Source organism: Medicago sativa, chromosome 5 (genome assembly GCF_051527215.1).
Source record: "Medicago sativa cultivar Bolivia chromosome 5, Bolivia_mono, whole genome shotgun sequence".
In the NCBI taxonomy this organism is placed as follows: domain Eukaryota; kingdom Viridiplantae; phylum Streptophyta; class Magnoliopsida; order Fabales; family Fabaceae; genus Medicago; species Medicago sativa.
This window is the reverse complement of record NC_140753.1, coordinates 27,731,951-27,755,429: the sequence shown is the minus strand read 5'-3', so window position 1 is coordinate 27,755,429 and position 23,479 is coordinate 27,731,951. Positions and strand designations below refer to the sequence as shown.

Below are 23,479 nucleotides of genomic sequence, written 5' to 3'. Positions count from 1 at the left end.
TATGGACTTAGAAGAAAAATATAACCGAGTCTATTTGTTTACATTCCTATGTGTTGTTCAACTACAAATCAGGTTAACTTTTTATTATTTTGCTTCTCATTTTGAATCTGTCCTTTTCCTTTTAAGAGATTATTAGATGTTCTGCTGCATTTTGTCACATGTACTATGGATTTTGTGATATTAGTATAGATAGCCGCAATTACTAATTTATAGCTTCCCGTTGATGTATATTTCCATTTCCAAATAAAATTATTTTGATGTAGTCTGCTGAAAATTGTTTCAATAAATCCTTAGTAGTTAGTAGTGATTACAGGTTGCAGAGTGTTTCTTGTTAGACCAAACAACTTGCGTTCATCCATTGCAGCCAAACATTCATCTTCTATAAATTTAAATGGTAATTGCGAGTTAATTTTCTCCGTAAAGAAAGGGAAATTAATTGCGAGTGTCTTTATATGGATATAAAGACAAGTCCAGAAAACTTGAAACAGAAAACAGAGGGAATCCTACATTCATTAATTTTCCCTTTCTTTGCTCCGTAAAGAAAGGGAAATTAATTACACTACCAACGTTCATGAGCTTCTATTCACTCACCTATCTTAAATGATACCTGATGAGATTAGCTACTAGCTAGATGTTGGGATTTTATTTTGGTGATCTATTTCAACCTCAGGATTTATAATTTCAACATCTTCCATGTTTATTTTGGTGATCCATCTCATATCTTCTCCATCATTATTTACTAATGAAATCTCAGCATGGTTCCATCCATGCTTAATATGTAGTTTTCCAATCATATCAAGGCTAGTTTTGAGCTGCAAATCCACCATAATTATATGATCTAAATTTGTGTTAATTGCATAAATTTAGACCACCTAACATGAAGAAATTTCGTGAACCGTTGACTACCATTGATGATGATCAGGTCCAATTCACACGTAACACTAGGTAGCGAATGAAAACAACCTCCCGAAACTAGCACAGTACAAAGAGCCATCAGTGGCAATTTCTTTCGGATTCGGAACCTTAAGGACAGTTTCAGTTCCTTTCTATATTGAAGGAACCAACGTGGGACAGTTGATTCTGGAAAACAGATGTATTCGGCCCCAGAAAGCTGAACCATCTGCTAATCAACTATAATTTAAAAGTAAGAATTAAAGTTGTTAGCATTATGGAATACATTTCTTTTCTTTTTAAGGGAAAACTTATTGATAAAGTTAAAGACATGATACCTGTTTCAGTAACATTATCTTGGATTGGAAAGTCAATGACGTACAATTTATTGCACTAAGATGTTTTATGTTTGGTGGCAGGCCTCTGATTTCTCGAAGCTTCGTACAATTATTGAAAGTAAGTTCCTTCAAAGAGTGATGACATTCATTGATGTATGATGGGAGGATTGTGATACTGTTGTAATCAAGGGATAAGTTTGTGACATATTGAAAGCAAGGAAGAAATGTAACGAGAAATTCATCTAATACATGGCAAAAGCTGAAGTCAACAACACTTCTCACATCTGAAGACGTTGTTTTCTGCATTTGACCTTCACCTTTGGTAATTCGTTCAAGCCCCTTGCAACTGTAAGCCTCAAAGTTCTCTACTTTCAGCAACATAAAAATACTACTTGGTAGTTCCGCTGGCTCCTTGCATTTATCTATGGTAAGGTTTACAAGTCCTTCAAGAAGTTCAATGGAAAAGGGCAATTCACTTATGCCAGTATCACTTAAAACAAGGTATGTTATTCCATTTTCTCAATTCACAATTCCTAAGGGACATGGTTTTTAGAGAAGGTAAGTTAATTCCATGAGGAAGAACCCTGAGACTTGTGCAACGATTAAGATTCAAATCTTCAAGTTTTTTAAGGAGTCCAACGGAATCATGAACTTTAACTAAATTCTTGCATCAAAATGAGCCGAAAGTGATGATTCAGGATAATAACACCATTTTAGCACTCGTAAACTCTTCGGAAGATAATTAGGTCCTCTGGATACAACAGAATCATGAACTTCAACTAGTCAAGTGCACCAGTCAAGTGCTTATCTAAAAAGCATAATTATGATCAATTTCATTTGTTTTGGAAGCATTCCAAAAAGTAACTGAAGATGCAGCAGATGCTTATCCCTTGTTGTGATAATAACTCTGCTGCCTGAACCAAACCAGTCAAGTGCTTCTAGTTTCCCCAAACTGTCAACATCATCCAAAAATAGAACTTTTTTCCTGCGAAGCATACTTTTGATAATATAAATTCCTCTATTTAAACTTCACAACATAAGATCTTTCTCCCATGCTAATTCACGAAGAAGCATCTCCTAGAGTTATACTAACCCATGCTGCTTTGAATTTTCTCTAACATCAGCAAGAAAACAAAGACTATCAAATTGATCAGCAATGCAATTGTATACAGCACATGCAAGTGTTGTTTTACCAAAAATCCCTACCATTTGAACTTTCCCATCTGATTCAACTTCTAGAAGCGAGTTGACCTTGTGCACTCGAGACTCTAACTCAACAGGGTATTTAGCAACATGTAAAGGTCTACGATTAATCTTTTCAGAGACCTTTTGAATGATCTTCCCAATGAACTCATACTCGACTAGCCTCTTAACTAGAATTCATTTTCAATCATTTTCTTTAAAGAATTCCATTAAAAGAAGATCACAACATAGGCATACATTTCTGTTGAAAAAAATCATAGTTATACCCTCCATAACAAAAATAAATTAATTTCCCCACTAGACTTGTAACTGTAACTCCAAAGGTCAATTTTATCATAAATTTTCCTGCCAAAGAGAAAAGTTCATCATAAATTTGCTCATTCAAGAAACAATAAAAGTGTAGATCACATGGACCGTGGTGATTTTTTGCAGTCAAAATTTGACGCATTCACCTAATCAAAACAACAGTGTTTGTTAGGGCAAGACAATTCAGATTTCAAGTCCTCTATTTTTTATTTTTAAAAATAATCAAAATCTTTATTAAAATTTGAACCAACATCGACTCAGTAACCGCGGTTGTATTGATCATGTGAACGGGGAGAGGAAAACGGAATCAAATCATCCATTTAGAATTATTAATGATGTGACATTGATTGTCATATGAATGGGGTTATAAAAGAGAGGAATGACTAGAGAGTGAGGCATTCAAAAGTTTTTCAAGAGTTGTTTAGGAGAGAAGTCTCTCTGGTCTAGGAGGTTATCTCTGGTAGGAGTTCTTTAAACTCTGGTTTATCCTTTCTGATTTCATCATTGTAAGAGCTTTGAGCACACCATTTTCCAGTTAAATAAATACATTGTCACCTTCAAATTTCGGGGTTCTATCTCGACCCAACTCAAATAAGCTTTCTAAAGTATATTTTCTAAGGTTGATCTTGGTTATGTTATTTTGTTGTTGAGCACCTGCATTGTTATGGCTCTGTAAGTTTAAACTCAATTCATCGGTTACACTTAAGTCTCAATTGAGTTTACTTAAAGTTGATCTTGGCTTGTGATTTTACAAGTTCTTGGTTTCTATCGAATGACTTAAAACTGTGTGAGTTACTCAATGGATATGGACTAAAAAACTCAACTCCTTATTCAGTGACTTTCAGTTGCCACTATACATGTTTGATACATTGAAGAGTTATAATTTGATTTATTAGTACATGGTTATGGATTTCATTCATTGTTATGTTATTATTACTTGTGCTTATTTTATTATTATCGTCATTTTCTTGGAGTAAATTCTAGGGGTTGTTCCATTATGGACCTTACTTGAAGAGCTTAAAATTAGGGTACACACTGATTTAACTATCAGATCATATTTGAAAAGTTAAATATATACATTATGGTGGAACTAGACACCACCACACCAGTATTGTAATGCATATAGACAAAAGAATAAATTCATTTTGCTCATGTTTGGTTTGGGTATCGGCACTGTTTTCTCGCGTCCCAGTACAAACAAAGCGTGAAAATTAGGAAGCTAATCACAAGTTGGGTGGGTGTTCACTGTAAATTAGGTGTAACTTTGAAAACAAGTTCATTTTGATTTATTAGTGCAAAGAAGTATTTCTGGTTATCCTTCTTGTTTTTTAACTGTCTAGTCTACTATTAGGGCGAACAAAGAGCCCTCACATGTGCTGTTACTATCAAAAGCTTTACATTATGTCCAGTATTAGAACTATTTATTGGCTCTATTTCTAATTGTTTTCCTGCACGAAACTTAGTGTTTTATGTTGATGTAGTCTCCTTTGCTCCCATATAAAAAAAAGCAGCAATTTCTTTCTTTTCTGTTTATGATTCCTTTGTTGGAAATATCGGAAACAATTTTTTGACAATTTTCAATTGTGTGTGCCTAGTTAGAAGTAAAACGGTGATGCAAAAAACTTTTTATGGAAATTGAAGTATTTTAAGATACGAAAAATATATTGCTGAGGTAGTTTCTAGAAATCTTAAATAGCCATATGATCATTGTATGGCTCCTCCCAGGAACAATTTTCTATTGTGATCAGTTTTCTTAAGAACTTTTGTTTTGATATAGTAAAAAGACACTTTTAAATGCTACAAAGTTTAAAACAGAAAACTGAGGAAATCATACATTCATTGAAGGTATATAAACACAAACTAAAAAGCATTATCAACATTTACAATCTTCTATCCACCTCATATGTCATGTTTATCATATACAATCTTAAATCTTACCATTATTTTTTTATGCAAAGATTACTGCTAGTTAGATATTGTAAGTTTTTTTGCCATCTCTTATCCTACCCAGGCGACTTCTTTATTTTCTTCTCCTATTGGAACCTCGGGATTTATAAATTGAATGTTTGGAATGTTCATCATTTGTTCTCGTACATAAACTCCAGTCCACTTCATATATTCCCTACGATTTTTCATCAACAGAAGTTCAGCATGATTCCATCCATTCTCAAATTGTATTCTTCCAATCATATCAAGGCTAGCTTTGAGCTGCACATCTAGCAGAAGTATATGATTTGTAACCAATAAACTATTTTCAAACCATCTAACATAGAAAACGTTATTGATTTGTTGATTCCTATCAATGATCAGGTCGAAAATATACTCAACACTACGTGCCGTAGAGTCACAACTACCTAAAACTCCAACAAGACATAGCGCCATTTCGGGAAATTTGTTACGGAACCAGAAGGACAGGGATTGTTCACATGTTCGTTGATGGAACCAACTTGGGATACTTGATCCTGGATAAATGGTGCATTTGACTCCAGAATTGTGCAGCATCTGTGTATCAAATATAATTACAAAGTTTGAATTAAGTAGTCAACTTGGTCATTGAGCAAATACACAAAGATCTATTTGGTCGAAATGAAAAGTACTAATTTGGTTATCCAAAATCTGTCAAAATATTTTGGAGGATCAAATTGGTACTTTTCATTTCTTAGCAATCAGTTTAGGCCATTACTCTTTAAAAACTTATTTCATACTGAATAACCATGAGAACCGATGGAATATAACATATACCTGATTTAGTAACATTTCCTTGGATCGGGAAGTCAGTGATTCACAATTTATTGCGCTAAGATGTTTTATGTTTGGTGGCAGGCCTCTGATTTCTTGAAGCTCCGTACAATTATTCATGGTAAGTTTCTTCAAAGAATAACATGCGTTGATGCATGAAGGAAGGATTGTAACGCTGCTGTAATCAAGGGATATATTTGTGACATAGTGTAAGCAAGGAAGAAGTGTAGCAAGAAATTCATACGGCAAATGGCAAAAGCTCAAGTCAACATGTTTGTGGACCAAACGAGAACTAGCATTGCCCACATCTGAAGGTAGTGTTTCCAGCACTTCACCTTTTCCCTTCTCAATTCGCGCAAGCCCCTTGCAACAGTAAGCCTCCATGGTCTCAAGTTTTGGCAACATAAAAATACTACTCGGTAGTTCAAGTAGCTTGTTGCATCTGTCTATAGTCAGGTTTACAAGCCCCACAAGAAGTCCAATGGAGAAGGGTAATTCACTTATCCCGCTATTACTCAAAACAAGGTATGTTATGTTTTCCATCTTCCCTAAAATTTCAGGAAAATTCTTGAAAGTTGTACAATTCCTAAGGGACATGGTTTTAAGAGAAGGTAAGTTGATGCCGTAAGGAAGAATCGTGAGACTGGTGCAATAATTAAGATTCAAATCTTCAAGTTTTTCAAGGAATCCAATGGAATCATGAAGTTCAACCAAACTCTTGCAGGAATGAATCAAGATGCAGTTTCTTCAAATTCGGAGCTCCAGACATGTCAGGTACTATCTTTAAGGATTGACACTTGCTTAACTTCATTTCCTTCAAAGACTTGAATTTCTGAAAAATACAAACAATACTATTTTATGAATTTATAAGCAGCTCAAAACTCGGAGAACAGACAAAATATCAATACCATGATCATTTGATTGCCGAATGTAAAAAGTCCCATAGAGTCAGACAAGTCAAGTATGACAAGTTTCTTTGGATTATAATGAGCCGGCAATGACGATTCAGGATAATCAAACCATTTTAGCACTCTTAAACTTTTTGGGAGATGATTAGGTCCTCTGGAAAAGTGAGCTTTCTCTATTACCAGTATCTTGAGGTTTTCCATATTCTTCAATGCATTTCCATCACTACAAGAAAACTGGTATTTAGAGTCAAATTTTAGCGTCGGCCACCGACACCGACGCTAATAGCGTCGGCTTAGAGTCGGCGTAACCCACGCTATCCTCCTTTCCTGATTTTCAATTTTCCAGGGATATAATAGCATCCGTGCTACTGACACTAAATATCAAACAGGCGAACGCAACTCTTTTTAAATAATTTTAATATAATTAACGTCGGAATATCCGACTCTAAGTGAAAATCAATTTTTATAGAAAAAACTATAAAAAACTATCAACATGGATCGAACCATAGACCCTTGGGAGAAATTAAGTGACCTTTTTCCACTATGCCAATCTTCCTAATGGTGATGTTTTTTTAACGTAATTGTTTATAACTCAATTCAAAATTTTAATTTTAATATGTTTAATTTATCCAAATCCAAATTAATAATAATAATAATAATAATAATAATAATATATGTAAACCTAACACAAATTCCATCACGTCCTCACACCATCAGATCCAGTTTTGTATCGTTCTTTATCTTCCCCACCGCTGCCACTCCAGCCGACAGAGCCACCATCTCCTCCCTCACCATGATTGCCCTAGCACCATTCTTTCATCTCTTCACATCTCTTCCCTCACTGCGATACTCAACCTCTCTCATCTCTTCTCAACAGTTATGTTTCATCCTCATTGCCGTTACCACACTCCGGTTAGTTAGTTAACTATTGTTCTATTGTTAGGGTTTATGTCAAAGGGGATTTGAGATTTAGGGTTCTAAAGTTGGGTTCCACTAGATTTCATTGCCTCAGTCAGCACTTTTCATTTTTGTTCCTTCTTTAAACAATCCTATGGGTGTTCTTGAACTTAAAAAATTCAAGCTATCAGGTTTGTTTCATTGCAAATTCAAAGAAAAAACATTTTCTTAATTTGGGTAATTTTATTTTCTTATCTAATTGGGGTGTTATTTTCAGGAAAAAGGGAATAATTTTGTTCAATATGGGTTGGTTTGCTAAGCTTCTCAATGGCTATAATCATAGAATTTGACGAGGAACGTGTAATTGCAATCTTGGTGATGATAGAATTTGAGATAATCATAATAGTTCAATGGTAATCTAATATTTGCTTTACTAGTGATAAAAAGAAATTATTGTATAATGTTACAGCTTAACTAATGTCACATTGTACTAGTTTTTCTCCGGAGACTTAAGGAGATAGCCTTGAATATTTAATTGCGGTAAATTGAGTGCAGGATGATTTAACAGATGTTGAGAAACAAGACATCGACCGCGCAATTGCATTGTCTCTAGCATAGGAGGATCTGAAAAGGAAAAAGTTGTCAGTAAAATTCACGCTCTTATACTTTCGCAGTTAACAATTTTTGTTGGTTAATTTGGTTCAAATTTAATGCCATTTGTGATTCAGCATATTGCATGTGAGTTACTAAACTGCATGTTCTGAACCTAACCACACTGCTCATTGATTAATTATAAGCTCTTGCTTACTTTCTGTCCTATTTAATATCTTTTTATGTCATTAGTTGAGTTGTTCTTTTTCATCCTAATTTTAGAGATGTTAAGAAATGAAAGGTTAAATTACTAAGATAAGTTTCTTATACTCTTCAAGATATAATGTTAATATGTATAAGAATTATGGGAATATTATTTATTCTAGTTTTTCACTTCAGTCAAATTCCAACTCATAGAGCATAACATGTATTTCTTGTGGTAAGAGTTCGTTGAAAAAATTCTTTTTGAATCTAATTCTATTAACCAATAGGCTATTCACATTCTAAAGTATTGTTAAAAGGTCCCATGTTATTCACTCCAACATTCTTGTTGAATTTGTAGTGTGTCATAGTAACATATCTTCAGAGTGAGTTTATCATGTGTCCAATGTTTAGTGTGTCATTCTTTGGAGATATCCATTTTACTCCAACAACCTAGCTCAAAAGATATCCATGTATACACTTTAGACTTTGCATACATTGTGGCCCATGTAAGGGTCCGTTGTCTTATTAGTAACACATTATAAAGCAGGGACGCATACATGACACTGACATGTCAACACCGGTAAAATTTTGAATAGTTGAATGTAATCATAAATGTCGGTACATGTCGAACACCGAAAGAAATACTTCAATCAAGAGTGTCAGTACACCATACTAACACATAATTCAAAATATGTCATTGATTAGTTTTTCCCTGTAAATCTTTTCTGCAAATTTTGTTGAAGAAGTCACTTTCTTTTATTTGGATACCTTATACCAAAATCAATGTGGTTTCTTTGTGATATAGATAGCTGCATACTAGCTTATTATTATTTTGTTATTCTTTCTGTTTAAAATTTTCTATTTTGAGGCCTTAGTAGCTAGTTATGTTCTTACCATATGTTGGAGTTCTCATATTATTGGGCTGATTACATTTAATATGGTACGTTTTGTTTTTGCTTTCTACTCTATTTTTATTGATAAATATATTTCATGTAGAGCCAAACTGGATGAGGAATGACAATGCTATATATCATTATAACTATTGATCTTCACTTGCTGCAATTGGCTTTAAAAATAGTTAGCACCATTGGAAGCATCCACCTTGATTGATAGTGCATTGGATTTAAGGTAACTATAAACCTTTTAGATAGTTAAAATGCTTCTGTGACAATCAAATCTATTGGAAGAGAATAACTATACTGGATCATATGTTCTTTTTTGGCAAACCTTTATCTACTATATACTTCTATTCTATAAATCACCCAAAAAAATAATCTTTTATTTTATAAAGCACCGACACGGACACTGACACGACACTGCTTGCATCACTGTGTTTGTGGGCTGTTATTGATATGTCAAACCAACCCCACCAATTGTAAGTAATATCCATGCTTATTCTTTTGTTTCTATATTTCACTTTATTTATCTTAATATTTGATTTATTTCAATCACATTCTATTTAATCTACATAATCCAAAGCCCATAGCACTGGCGACGTCTCCGGCATAAATGCAAGGAGGATGTATAGCTGATATAGGATCTTGTGGAACATGATTTGATTCTGCAAGCGGTTCGGTACAAATGAAGAAATTTCAAACAAAAGGATCGGAACTCGCTGATAGGAAAGGAGAGAAACACAAAGCAATGCCAAGAGCTACGTCAATCCATTGTTCATCGATAGACGAAGCTCTCTCTTTATCATATCGTGCCAGATGTGCAAGGAACTACCACTCTATACTAACATGATTTACCTGTTTATTTCTTTCCTTGTTCAGGAGACTGTGGAGGAAGATCAAGAAAACAACGAAAATCAGGACAACAGAGAACGCCAATGGCTAGGAATGTCATGTTTTGCTAAGAGTTTCACACCACATTTCTTGGAATCAACTAGATTATTGCCAAAATTCAATTTTTATGTATGAAATATCACTTTATTTATATCTCTTCATGCTCCGTATATCGATAGACTTTTAAGAGGTTGATTAATATGGTTGATTTTTGGGTTAGTACCTCATATTTTTTGTACGCTTGTTGGTTCTTTTGTTGACTTATTGATAATAAGTGTTTAATGGGTTTTCTCTTATTTCTAGCAATCTTTTGTGTTTTTATCGATGACATATGAAATGCATGGAGTTTTAAGTGGTGCTATCAGCTTAACAACATGGGAAAAGGTCATACCAGCATATGGAGGAGAACCAGAATCTTTCCTTAATAACGTTGTCACGCCTATATACAATGTTATAAGAAAGGTACTCTCTAATACATACTGTTTTTTTTTATGTCTGTTTTCTTCAATTTAACTAATTTATCTTCAAACAATGGGAAGTTGAAAATAGCAAATGTGGGACAATTGACCATTTTGGAATCCGTTGGCCCATGCGTGGTCAGGACCACAAAGGCATCGTACTTCATATTTTATGTGAAATTTTAAACATAAAAATAAAGCTAAATGAAATTTCAAATTAAATTTTATGTGATTTCGTCATATATTGCTGTAAAATGCTGGCAAATGCGGCCAATGTGGGGACGATTACAGTTCTAAACCTGTTGCAGATACCTCTAAAATTGTTATATTGCAGCTACAATTACAGTTGCGGACAACAATTTATAAAAATGATGCTACTATGCATTATTTTTAAAGCTCAAGGGTCTTATTAGATGGCATGTCTAGATATTGTGGTTCCTTTACTTATATATGAAAATTACATGTTCTTCTAAATTGCAAGTAAATTTGGTATAATTAGTGTCAATTAATTACAATGACAGTTTCCTTGTCTTGAATAGTTAGAGTAGAAACTACAAATTTCTTGTGTAGAAAACTACCATCTTGCTCTAACATAATGTGAACAATGGTTATTTTCTATGCCATTTAGGTATATTATTTCATTTCTCTTGTTTTATATGTTTCGGATGTCTATAGAAAAAGTTAGATCAGTTCTATGCTCCTGCTACCTGCAAGGAACTACCACTCTATACTAACATGATTTACCTATTTATTTATTTCCTTGTTCAGGAGACTGTGGAGGAAGATCAAGAAAACAACGAAAATCAGGAAAACAGAGAACGCCAATGGCTAGGAATGTCAAATTTTGTTAAGATTAGTTCATTTTGGCAAATTTTTAGAAGCTTTGATCGAATGTGGAGTTTTTATATTCTAACCCTTCAGGTTTGCTTCAAATATATAACTTAAAAATTTATGTTTCTTATGGTGGATGGTCTAACATATTTCATTATTGCGTTGATTCATAGGCCATAATGATCATTGCCTGCCATGACTTGGGATCTCCACTTCTGTTGTTTGATGCCACAGTATTTGAGGACATCATCAGCATCTTTATTTCTTCAGCCATTCTTAAATTTATTCAAGGTATGGTGTCAATTTATTGAATTACATGGAAAGTTAAATTTAAATTATTTGAGTTAAATTTAAACTCTTGAAATTTGTGTTTAAGCCATTTTTGATAAATTATTTGAATTCAATTTAAACTCTTGAAATTTAGAGTTTAAACCATTTTTTTTTTATAAATTCTAGTTGAGTTTTTTTCATTTAGTTTTTCATTATATTACAGTACATCATTTCTTTGAAGAATGTTATCCAACTAATTTTTCTAATTTTCCTCTACAGGTACATATGCTCATAGACAAGTCAAATGTTTATTCTCACCTTTTTACAATTGTCTTTTGGTTGTATGATATTTGTGCATTTTCATTTAATTAGCATCTAAAGATAATTCTTCATGAGAATACGATGACATGGCGAAATTATTACCTAGTATCGATTCCTACACTTTTTTAATGCAGTATTATATTTTATAGCTGTTTTGATGTACTATCTATCCTTATTTATTAGCATTCTGGGCAAAACTGAGAATTGTGAAATATTTAATTTTTTTTTTTAAAAAATTTCTTTAGCGTCGGCGAGGCCGACTCAAAAAAATTTGGTTGACTGGTATTCAGTTGACTTTAGAGTGTGTGCATCCGACTCTAAATGCTTTTAGTAGCTTCGGACCTACCGACTCTATATTATTTGGTTGACTTTTTTAGACTGGATTTCTTAGCCTCGGATGTCAATAGAGTCGGATTTTAACTCGGTTTAGCCGAAGCTAAATTAGCCTCGGATGCCAGTCAGCAGACGCTACCGGGTAGCTTCGAGTTTTTTAGCCTGCCCCCGACCCGGACGCTAATCCGACGCTAAATCAGTGTTAGCGTCCGTTTATGCCCTGTTAGAGTGGGTTTCTAGCCGACGCTAAAACACAGTTTTCTTGTAGTGCATCCCATTGAACTTCTTTATCTTTGAGAAGGTTTAGCACAATGATCTCAGTTTTATCAGATCCCTTCAAACAAAAAAACACAAAATAATATACACCAATGATTATACAACATAGTAATATGACGTCCCCAACCCCATGAGCAAGATTTTTAGGTTGAGTAAAGATCAAACTTATTCTAAGTTGATATTATTGGATCCCTTCAAAAGAAGAGATTACGTTTCAAAAAAGTAAAAAGAATAAGGATCCTTTAACGTACCTTGTTCTCTTTGAAAACATGAAGAATATCTTTGGTGAACCATAATCTATTGCGCTCACCTGGCTTCGAGGGTGATTCCAGCCTCACAATTTCTCTACCCATATCTTCGATCATGTCATGTATCCTCACACGATATTCATGCATTTTTATTAGACTCTTATCAATCAAGACCTGGACAGCATAGTCTGGGGCGAAGCCACGGCCACTATGTAATATGTTCATGACATCACTTAGTTTGTATCCTTTGAAAAAGCAAGTGATGTCTAAAAAGATTTCCTTCTCAAATTCTTTTAAGCCATCGTAGCTCACTCTTAAGATTTCCTGGATATGTCCATGAGGAATTCTTTCGTAAGTATCTAAAGCAGATTGCCACTCCAATATTGTTTTACCATACAAGTCAGAACCTATTATTTCAACAGCCAATGGAAGACCCTTAGAATAAAGTACTACTTTCTTTGAAATGTCCAAATAACTTGGCTCAAGTTCTTTTGATTTGAATGCATTCCAAACAAACAATTCAAGGGCTTCTTCATGCTTCAATCCTTCTACTTCGTAGACTATTTCAACCCCATAAACCTGCAGCAAATGCTTATCCCTTGTTGTGATAATAACTCTGCTGCCTGAACCAAACCAGTCGAGTCCACCTGCGAGTGCTTTTAGTTGCTCTAAACTGTCAATATCATCCAGTATCAATAGAATTTTTCTCCCACGAAGTCTACTTTCAATAATAGGAATTGCTTTATTTAAACTGCAAAACTTAAGATCTTTCTCCCTAGTTAATTCAAAGAGAAGCATCTCTTGTAGTTCTACCAACCCACGCTTCATTGAATTTTCTCTAATATCACCAAGAAAACAAAGACTATCAAATCGATCAGTTATGCAATTGTATACAGCACATGCAAGAGTTGTTTTTCCTAACCCACCCATTCCATAAATCCCTACCGTGCGAACCCCCTCATTTGATTCAACTTCTAGAAGTGAGTTCACTTTTCGCACTCGAGACTCTAAACCAATAGGGTATTTGGCAACATGTAAAGGTCTATGATTATCTTTTTAGAGACCTCTTGAACGATCTTCCCAATGAGCTCATACTCGTACCTGCTCGATTGCCAAATTTAAGTCTATGATATTAATACCATAATATTGAATACTGCATACTTGCATACAATAATTTATCTATGATAAAGAAAATTAATTAGTAAAAAGGAGTAATGAGCTACACACCCGTGTTCGAAATGCCAACCTAATATACTAGCTGCTTCTTGCAAAGCTAACCTCCACTGTTTGACCATTGCTTTGTCAATGGTTTTTTTTCTTTCATGACTGGGCAGTGCATTTGCGTAGCTCCCTTTCTGATGGCGCACATCAGAAGGGTCAACTTGATAAAAAACTGGCAAAACTAACCTGCCCTTGTGTTTTACGCACTCCATGATCTTTGTAAGTTCTTTCAAACAAAAAGTGGATGATGCATGGTTTTCTGAAAAAATCACAATTGCAATCCTTGATTGTTGGATTGCCATCATGAGTGCTGGTGTGATTTCTTCTCCTTTCCTAAGCTCTTGATCATCTATGAAAGTGTTAATTCCTTTTCCACAAAGAGCTTTATAAAGGTTTCCGGTAAAACCCTTTCGAGTATCCTCTGCTCGAAAACTGAGGAAAACATCATAAGCCCATCGTTCATAGGTAGAGGAAGAGGAGGCCTGTGATTTCAACTCTTTCATGGTAGTCATAACAAAGGACTCTTGAAAAGGAAAAAGATGTAGCAGCTCCAATTAATCAAGGAGATACCGTAAAATGTGTAAAATACATGAGACAAAACTTTTCACATAAGAAGTGACGTTTTACAGATTTTCTAATACTAGATAACATTTTTCTTAACGCGTGACAGTGATGTTTTATATATTTACTATATTTCTGGCAATTTTTTTATCGAAGCTTTAGAAAAAAAATGCAATTACATGGTCGCCATTAGCTTGGATTGTCACTACATACCGAGTATATTTAATGCAAATCGACATTTCAGATGAGGAAAAAATATTTTCTTATTGCAGCAAACGTGATGGCCATTCTTGTAATAGTGAGGTCATCATGTGTAATAATCAAAATATAAACAAAGCTTTTATTTGTGAAGAAAAATATTTTACAGCAAATAGTAGTAAATCTAAACCAAAAGCTAGTTACTTTATTTAGTAACATAAGGAGACTAAAATATTCATATATTATTCAGTGCTTCTAAATTCAAATTACAATATGCTTTTGAGTTTGGCCACCAATTTGTCATGAGGAGGAAGTGTCTCCTTCACCAGATGATGTTCCTTCAGGGCATTCACCCACATGAAAAATTTCGGCATCTTTTCGGAGGTGAAGATCTCTATGTTGAAGGCCTCATGAAATGCTTTGAATGCGTAACAAGTCGCAGCTACCACAATGTCAAGAAGTCCCGGTGTTTCTCCATTGAAGAATCGGAATTGTCTTCAAAACCTTCCTTAACCCCTTCTTCAAACACCCCAAGTATCTCTTCCATGTCTCTGATAGCTTTTGTTCTATCTTCCCCTTGTGTTTTGAAAATGCAGTAGGTACTAGGAATGATCTAAGAGAAAGACTTGTGTGGACCAGGACCACACAATTGGGTTTGGTCACACACATAGTTTTTTCTTTCTTTCTTTACTTTTTTCATTTTCTCTCTCTTCTCTCTTCTCTCTCTTCTCTCCCATTTCTTTGGTTGTGACCACACAATGGGGTTTGGTCCCTAGTCCACACAAGTATTTTCCATGATGAGAAGCTTTTGTAGGTTATATATGAAAACAATATCAAAACTAAAGTAGGTTATATATGAAACAAGCAACACTTCTGAGTGATTAAAACTTAAAATATTAGGTATAGATGTGACAAAACGGGTAAACTCGTTCTGTTTTGACCCACCACGCCATCAACTTGTCTAAGATAAGTTGGGGCCAATTAAAATAGGTGGGTTGAAACTCTCAATCCACCCATCGCTTGACAGGTTGACTTGTTGTTTGTCTATAACTAAAAGAAAATAAATGAAACATGGGGGCTTCTATGGTGAAGTTACTATTGTTACTTTTTTTTGGAAAAGTCGCTTATGTGGCTTAATAGAAGAGTGCCACCTGGATGTCTTTTTAAATTGGTTATTTTGAAAAGCGATTTTAAAAAGCATTTGTTTTAAGAAAAAAGATATTTTTAATTTCTTTTTTATTTTTGTTTTCATTTTTATCCCTCAGGATTGTGTTCCTGCTCTGATACCAGATTTGGAGTGGGGTTTTTTGCGGATTTTTCTCGAGCTTCTTTTAGAAGTTTCTCGATGTTATCTAAACCTTGAAAAGGTTGTAGAAGTATTTTTGCTCTTTTTCTTTGAATCTCTATTTTTTGGATAGAGTTGTTGACGGAATTTTCTTCAATTTCATTTTCTAGATCTTCAGTTAGATCTATATGCGTTTTCATTAAAGATTGAGCTTTATACATTATTTGTTTGAATGTTATTAGATCATAATACCATTCTATGTCACTTACTAGATGTTGCAACCTAGTTTTAAATAACCTTAGTTCTTCTTTTAATGTTAAACCAGGCATATTTATTGGTGGATTCTCCAGCGGAGATTTTCTTGTTCTAACATTTGTTCGGTTTTTATTTGTTTTAACATTTTCTCGATTTTTGTTAAACCTTGAAAGGGTTCTAAAAGCATTTTTGCTTTTTCTTGCTGAATACTTGTAAGAGTACTCAAATCTTCTATTTCTTCTAATAACTTAGAAATAGAACCTACATGGTAGATTATTAAATCTTGTGAGGCAAAAAGAATTTGTTTTAACATAATTCTTGTATTTTGATAATTTATTTCATAAATTATTTCTTCTAGTTTTTGCTTATAGAGTTGTAACTCTATTTTTAGATTTAATCCAGGCATTTTGACTTTTTATAGTCTTTGATTAATCTTATTAACCTATATCGATAGAGTTTTTATAGAATCATGCAGATCCTTAAGCTCTTTTTCTCTGCTTATTTCGAAATCCTTCCTAGGAGGTTCGAATGAAGTGTTATTTAAGGATGAGGCATCATCTTCAAATATGTTTTGAGAACCTAATGGTTTATTAAAATCTGTCATTAGAAGACTTTGGCTTTTAAGCAATGGTTTTTCTGTTTTTTCAAACAGATTCTTTTCTGCTTTTATTAATGAAAAGCTATTTCTTGCGAAATTTTTATAGATTGGTGATTCCAGAGAAACTAATGGTTTAAACAACTCATCAATATGAATTGTATCTTTTCCTAAGAATTCTATGCTATGATGTGAATTACTCAGAGCATAATTAATTCTATAATAAATTGTAAAAGGATGATTACCTGCTTTCATGAATTTTGGATTTTCCATTTTATAATGAAAAACTATGGATCTATCTAGATCTATATCTTTTAGGGATAATCCTATTTGTAAATTTATATCAAATTTTATTTTTCCATCTTTAAGATTACATTTTCCTTTTGCAATCATTGCATGATTTTTATCTAAAATCCTAGAGTCTTCTAGGGCTATTTCTAAGGGTGAATTAATACCTTTCATGAAGGTACTTTTGATTAAGAATTGAATGGTTGATATATGAATATAACCAATTTTTCTTCTTTCGTTTTCGGAAAACGTTTCAAGTCTCTTTATGATTTGTTCTTTGTTTATAGTGGATATAGCTATTTTCCCATTAGTTGTTTCAATAGGAATTGCTTCTTCTCCTGTTACTATTCCGAATTTCAGAATATTTTTTCTTGAAAGAAATTCTCTCAATTTACTAAATTTTCTTTTAAAATTTTCTTCAGCAGTTAAAGATAAATCTGCTTCTTCTATTTTATTATCTATTATGCTATCAACATAATAACTAGATGTTCCTTCAAAATATGAAATTTCAGTCATGTTTAATATGCAATAAAGTCATACCTGATTATTTCTTCAGAAATATGGTTGTTTTGCTTTAGCAATTTGATTTCTTCAGCAGTTTTTTCTGCTTGTGTTTGAGTTTTTCCCAACTCAGGGCGAATTCCTCCAGAGTATTACCTCAAGAATTCTCAGCTATAGTGTTTTACCACTATAGGACCACTAGTTCTAAAAACTAAGAGGCAAGCTCATATCAAACGATATAACTTATATTGCTTCAATTCATGGTGAATACAAATGAGCTTCGAGGCCCTTATTTATAGGATGAGAGACTTACAAGTTGGCCTTCATAGTTGGCACAACGTCTCTTTCCTTTACAGCACACGAAAAAGAAATGACATGACAGAAAGAAGAAAACGACAAAGAAAATTATAATACATAATTGCCTTAGAGATAAGGCTTATCTCTAAATGGGTCCCATGCCCACTAATTTTCTACATTTTCTTCGTTGTTTGGTGAAACGTCACTATCATACAGCGATTCTTTGTCTGCCACGTTATTCATGTCTTTTGCACACCACTTGCATTGGTGTCCTTTGTATTTTTGAAAGTGTCGGCAACATTCCTGTTGAATTGGATCGGGTAGACGGCCCAAGTCTGCTTCAAGCCCACTAAAGTTTTCTTCAAACTTTAGGATTTGCTGAAGATGCTCTTCTTTTGCTTGTTTTCTTGAATCACTATAGACTAGAAAACTTTCTTTTGCAGTAATTACCCTGAAGTTTGGTAATTTTACTCCAAATCTGATGAGAGTATCATAGAATTTTTCCATTTGATGCAGAAAACATTCTGGTCTTGGATCCACATCTCTTCCATCATTTGTTGGATATGAATGATTTGAAATACCAATCTTGATTAAGTGTCTGGCTTTAATAACTTCATCGTCTTCAAACCATGGATAAGTTGAAGTAAAAGATAAAAAGAACTCTTTACCTTTTGCGAAGTTATTGTTGAATTTATAAGCTATATCGCCTATATCTTTTGGAAGAAGTTCTAATTCATGGATCTTCTTTCCTGTATCTTCTTGAAGATACATTGTTTTAATCATTCCACAATCATAGAATGATCTTACCAATTCCTTGCCTATGCCTGGAACGGTTACAGCTTTAACTTCTATCCCATTGTTGCTAGGATAAAAACATTCTGCTTTTAATTCTTCTGAATAGTTGGTTAGCCATCTCCAGTTTTTGTAGTAGTCTCCAATGGTGACTTCTTTGACGAACTGTCTTTCTCCATAGATAATTCTATCTATAGATATCTTCTTTTTAGTCCCCATTTTTGATGGTTGGACTATACTACCTGCTATTGCGACTTCCCTGTAAACAACGTTGTAGGCTGTTTTTGCTTTCTCAAGAGTTTCATAACCCTTGTATCTGACATTTTTGCCTTGTGTATGAAGTTTTGTGATTTCCCAGTTTTGGTAGATACCTTTCATGGGTCCATCAAAAATTACATATGCTTGCTTTTTGCCAAGTTGACTATCAATCTTCTGGCTTGTTTGTTGATCAATGGATTCTTTTTCTTTTCCATTTTTTCTTTCATCTTCTTCGACTTTGTCAGCCCAAGATGTTTTAGGTAATTCTGCAAGGACAGTTGTTGGATTCCATCCATTTGGTTCTATTGACTCAATTGGGATTTTTGACTCTTTTGGAGCCGAGTATTTTACATAGTAGTTGAATTTTCCAGAATCTTGACCTTACAGATCCCAGTTTTCACTATTTTTAGATTCTGAAACTGTTGATGTTTCTTTTTTACAAAGTTTTTCAAGGTTCTGAATTGTTAATATCATCTCCCCCTCTTCAGAAAGAAGAGTTTCTAGACGATTTTTTGCAGAGGCAATTTGCTCCTGTTTTTGCCTAAGAGAATTCTGTAATGTCTTTATAGCTGCTTCCATTCTCTAGTCAATGCATCTGCAAAACAATTCTTTTCAGATTTTATATATTCAACATATGGGTGAAACTGTAACACCCCGTTCTCCCAACAACGTAATATTAATTATTATAATCAGAGTAATCACACAACGGAGTGTCACACTACTTTTCAAAAATTCATAAATAGAAAATATCTATTTATTTAAGACCAACATAAGAATCTTAATAAACCGCAGCGGAATAATTCTGTAAAAATATAATTTCAACCAAAATTCAACATCAATGAAAATCTTGGCACATAGGCCCCAACATAAATCAACTTTATTTTCAACAACGATAAACTCTAATAGCAAGTCTTTTCCAAAATATGTGATACATAAAAGAAATGAGAAGACATTCGCAACGATTTCCCCATCCTAGTATGTATCAGAGCCCTAGACACTTGAGCCGACCAAACCTACAAGTCATCAGTACCTGCACATTACCCACGGTCGAGGCAACATATACGCAGAAGGGGTGAGAAACTTATCCAATAATAATAATATACAATTCATCAAATTAATGAAAACAACAAAGCATATCACAACAGGCATCATTAATAATGTATTTAAATAAACACATAGGCAATGACATAATTATTTTCAGCAACAAGGTACAGCAACAACAACAACAACAACGTTATCCACAACGACACCGACAACTCGACAATGCGACAACGACAACAACTCGACAATGCTACAACGACAACAACAACCCAACAATGCTACGACAACAACAACTAATGCATCATGCAGGTGGTACCAATCTACGCGCGTTGAATGCTAAGCATTCCAGGGCATAAGCCCCCAACGACTTGGATGGTTAAAGCATCCCAGGGCATAAGCCCCCAACAGGTGAATGATAAACATTCCAGGGCATAAGCCCCCAACAATTTGAATGATAAACATTCCAGGGCATAAGCCCCCAACAGAACATGAGTATGCATATGGACTCGACTTGTGTATATCAACATACAACTTCAACAACGACTACAACAACAACATATGTGCCTACAAAAATTATGACACACTCCCCAACTTCGACATCAGATGATACAACGACATCAACAACGGAAATCAACAACATAGCATATATATAAATCAATTACATTCATCTCTAAGTCTAAAACATCCTTCAAAAGCAATTAAGTTTTGATCAATAGGACATAAGCCAAATACCCATAAAACATCTCAACTAAGTCCCTAACACTTAAGTTTGAAGTTGGGAAACCAACCATATGTTTTTGGACTAACTTGGGATTAGTTATGCTAAGTTTTCTTAAAGTTTTCTGAAGATCCACTTGGACTATTTTTATCATAACTCAAAATCTACGAATCTTTTCCACTCCAAACCAAGGCCATTTTAAAGCTAACTTAATTAACTACAACTTTCATGTTTACACCTAAGGCCAGTTCAAAACAGAAACGGGTGAAAAAGACGCAAGAACACGAAACAGGGGAATGCTGTCACTATTACATCGTACTACGATGGAATGCATCGTACTACGATGGGATACACTGAAAAAGTCTTGTTTGCTGCTGGAAAAATCGTAGTACGATTTCCCAGCATCGTACTACGATGGAACATGGACAGTTCTACGGAAACAGACCAGTTTTCACTCCAAAAACCCCAATTTCATCAACCCAAACCCCAAATTTGATCCCATAATCACCCAAATTGTTTTAGAAACATGTTTACAGGTTTATTAGACAACATAGGGGATAAAACAACATATAATCATGCAATTCAACAACAAGTTTCATCATAATTCATCATCTAACATAACTTCTCAAACCCTAAAAACCAAGAACAACAAATTCATCAATTTTCAAATTATATACCATGATTATTGAAAGGAATCCCACCCTTACCTTATCTCAGCAAATTCTACAGCAAAAACGATTGGATTCTCTCTTTCTAGCTCTTCTCCTAGCTTTCTCTTGGTTCTTCTCCTTTTTCTCTCCAAAAACCAGTTTTTCTATTGTTTGTACGTGAAACTGTTTATCTCTGCTTCTCTTTCTTTTTCTCCCAAAAATATAACTTCTTTCTTTTCATTTAACTCCCACTAAACTCTCATAATTACTAATTAACTCCCATTAACCAAAATATTAATATTTTACTCCTATTTTTATTTCTCCTAATATTTCCACAAATAATAAAGCCATATTCATTTAAATAATATACAACACATCAAATACCAAATAAATCATATAAAATTATATAAAACACTCAAACATCCACTAAAAATAATAGAATAAACATGGGGCGTTACAGAAACGGTTGGAGTTTCATCTGCCATCTTACAAGTCTTCCATATTTATAATTGACGCGAAGGTCATATTTCCAAAATCCGGTTACATATTTGGAATCTGTTCTTAATAAAAATCTGGTTGGAATTAATTCCATTTGCCATTTTGTTAAAACTTTAACACAACTTAATGTTTCTAATTCATGAATTGGATACCTTGTTTCGGTATCTGTAAATGATCCTGAAACATATTTACAAAGTAAAAGATCTTCATCTTTTATCTTATTTTTAATATTTTCATAAGAATAATCAATCTTAGTATCTTTTGATACTAATTTTTATGATAAATCAGATAGTTTGTCCAATTTCTCTTTCGAGCTACTAGACTTAGCGTACTGGGTTGCTCCAGTATCTTTCATTCCTTGTTGATGGGTTACATCACCAACATAGTTTCCCGAATCATCAAGATTCAGTATCGCTTTACCATTAGGTAGAGCTCTCATACAACCTGCCCAGGTTGTTTTATCAGCATCAATCTCAACAATTAAAAAATCATTTTCTGTTGGATTGTATAAGCTGAGTAAAACTTTAATTTTTCTTTTAATAGTTTTTACAGTTAGAGTATCTTGTTCAGTCCATGACCATGGAACCTTTTCAGATATCTTTTTCTGTAAAATCTTTCTTTCAGTTGCCAAATTTTTGAAAAATCCTTCATTGGCAATATAATTCAAACATCCTAAAAATCTTTGAATTTGTTTTCGGTCTTTCAATTCATCAGGGAAAGCTTGAATCTTTTCCTGAACATGTGGAGATAAATCGAGAGTGCCATTTTCTTTAAAAATAAGGCCTAAATACTCGATTTCTTTTTTGGCTAATTGTGATTTCTTTTTTGAAATAACAATTCCCTTTTCTGAAATTCTGTTTAAAACGATTTCTACATCTTTAAGATGTTGTTCTTTAGTTCCTTTTGTAAAAACTAAAATGTCATCAATATATGCCAAACATATATGTTCTACTCCTCTAAGAGCATTATCCATAAATCTTTGGTATATAGATGGTGCTTGTTTTAGTCCAAATGGAAGGACATTCCATTGGTAATGACCTTGTGGACATGAAAAAGCTGTTAAAGGCTTAGTTCCTTCTGAAAGTCTAATTTGATAGTATCCTGATTTTGCATCAAAGGATGAAAACCAATCACATCCTTTTATTTTTTGCAAAATATAATCCTTTCGTGGTAATTTATAAGAATCTCCGATTGTAGCATCATTGAGTTTCTTATAATTTATCACCATTCTAGCTTTTCCTCTTTTTATTTCATTGTGATTTGTCACATAAAAAGCGGGTGCCGAATGTGGACTTGCAGATGGAGTAATTAACTTCTTTTCTTGAAGTTCTTTTATATCTTTTTGAAATTCTAATTTATCTTGTACTGAATAAGGCATTTTATATTTTACATTAATCTCCTTATTAGGATCTCGTAATTTGATGGTAACAAGTTCGTGATTTGTATTTCTCAGATTATCTAAAGGATCTTCTGAACATACAGTATCAAGTTTTTGTTCTAATTCTTCAAGATTTAAAAAGAATTTTCCTTCTTCCCAAATACTCTTTAGGTTTATAAGATTTTCAGCAATTAATTGAATAATCTCATTTCTGGTTATAATTTTTGTTGTTATGACTTTTGTCTTTTCTTTGGGGTTTGCTAAATTTTTCCAAAGCAAAGAAATAGTTTTGACATTTTGCACAAACGGTGCATATAACTTTAAAAAGTTATTTCCAATGAT

At 33.7% G+C, this 23,479-nt stretch overlaps 1 protein-coding gene, 2 long non-coding RNA genes and 3 pseudogenes across 4 annotated transcripts in view; 1 reads left to right on the top strand and 5 right to left on the bottom strand.

The window, feature by feature from the left end:
- Positions 1-23,479, bottom strand: part of LOC146921487 (uncharacterized) — a 91,521-nt gene that overhangs the window by 51,316 nt on the left and 16,726 nt on the right. The window lies entirely within an intron of this gene.
- Positions 624-2,012, bottom strand: LOC146921494 (disease resistance protein RPS4-like; annotated as a pseudogene).
- On the bottom strand, positions 1,905-2,705 carry LOC146921493 (TMV resistance protein N-like; annotated as a pseudogene).
- LOC146921491 (disease resistance protein Roq1-like) lies at positions 4,487-14,402 on the bottom strand (annotated as a pseudogene). The gene is made up of 6 exons (XR_015012151.1): positions 13,829-14,402; positions 12,605-13,702; positions 12,352-12,411; positions 6,386-6,607; positions 5,481-6,309; positions 4,487-5,240 (listed from the first exon to the last, which is right to left on the bottom strand). The product of XR_015012151.1 is annotated as a disease resistance protein Roq1-like (transcript).
- Positions 7,093-11,891, top strand: LOC146921492 (putative callose synthase 8). The gene is made up of 7 exons (XM_085714887.1): positions 7,093-7,473; positions 7,560-7,695; positions 7,838-7,923; positions 9,074-10,326; positions 11,091-11,243; positions 11,327-11,444; positions 11,703-11,891. Exons 4-7 carry the CDS (start codon positions 10,189-10,191, stop codon positions 11,768-11,770), a joined length of 477 nt encoding a protein of 158 aa, XP_085571013.1. The 5' UTR covers positions 7,093-7,473; positions 7,560-7,695; positions 7,838-7,923; positions 9,074-10,188; the 3' UTR covers positions 11,771-11,891.
- LOC146921490 (uncharacterized) lies at positions 19,688-21,689 on the bottom strand. The gene is made up of 2 exons (XR_015012155.1): positions 21,319-21,689; positions 19,688-19,882 (listed from the first exon to the last, which is right to left on the bottom strand). It is a non-coding gene; the product is annotated as an uncharacterized LOC146921490 (long non-coding RNA).

Bases quoted from the DNA above. Each gene is read 5' to 3' on its own strand.
- LOC146921492 (XM_085714887.1), top strand. From the start codon at position 10,189: ATGACATATGAAATGCATGGAGTTTTAAGTGGTGCTATCAGCTTAACA. The intron at 10,327-11,090 runs GTACTCTCTAAT...TTCCTTGTTCAG, and splicing joins TATACAATGTTATAAGAAAG to GAGACTGTGGAGGAAGATCA. The intron at 11,445-11,702 runs GTATGGTGTCAA...TTTCCTCTACAG, and splicing joins CATTCTTAAATTTATTCAAG to GTACATATGCTCATAGACAA.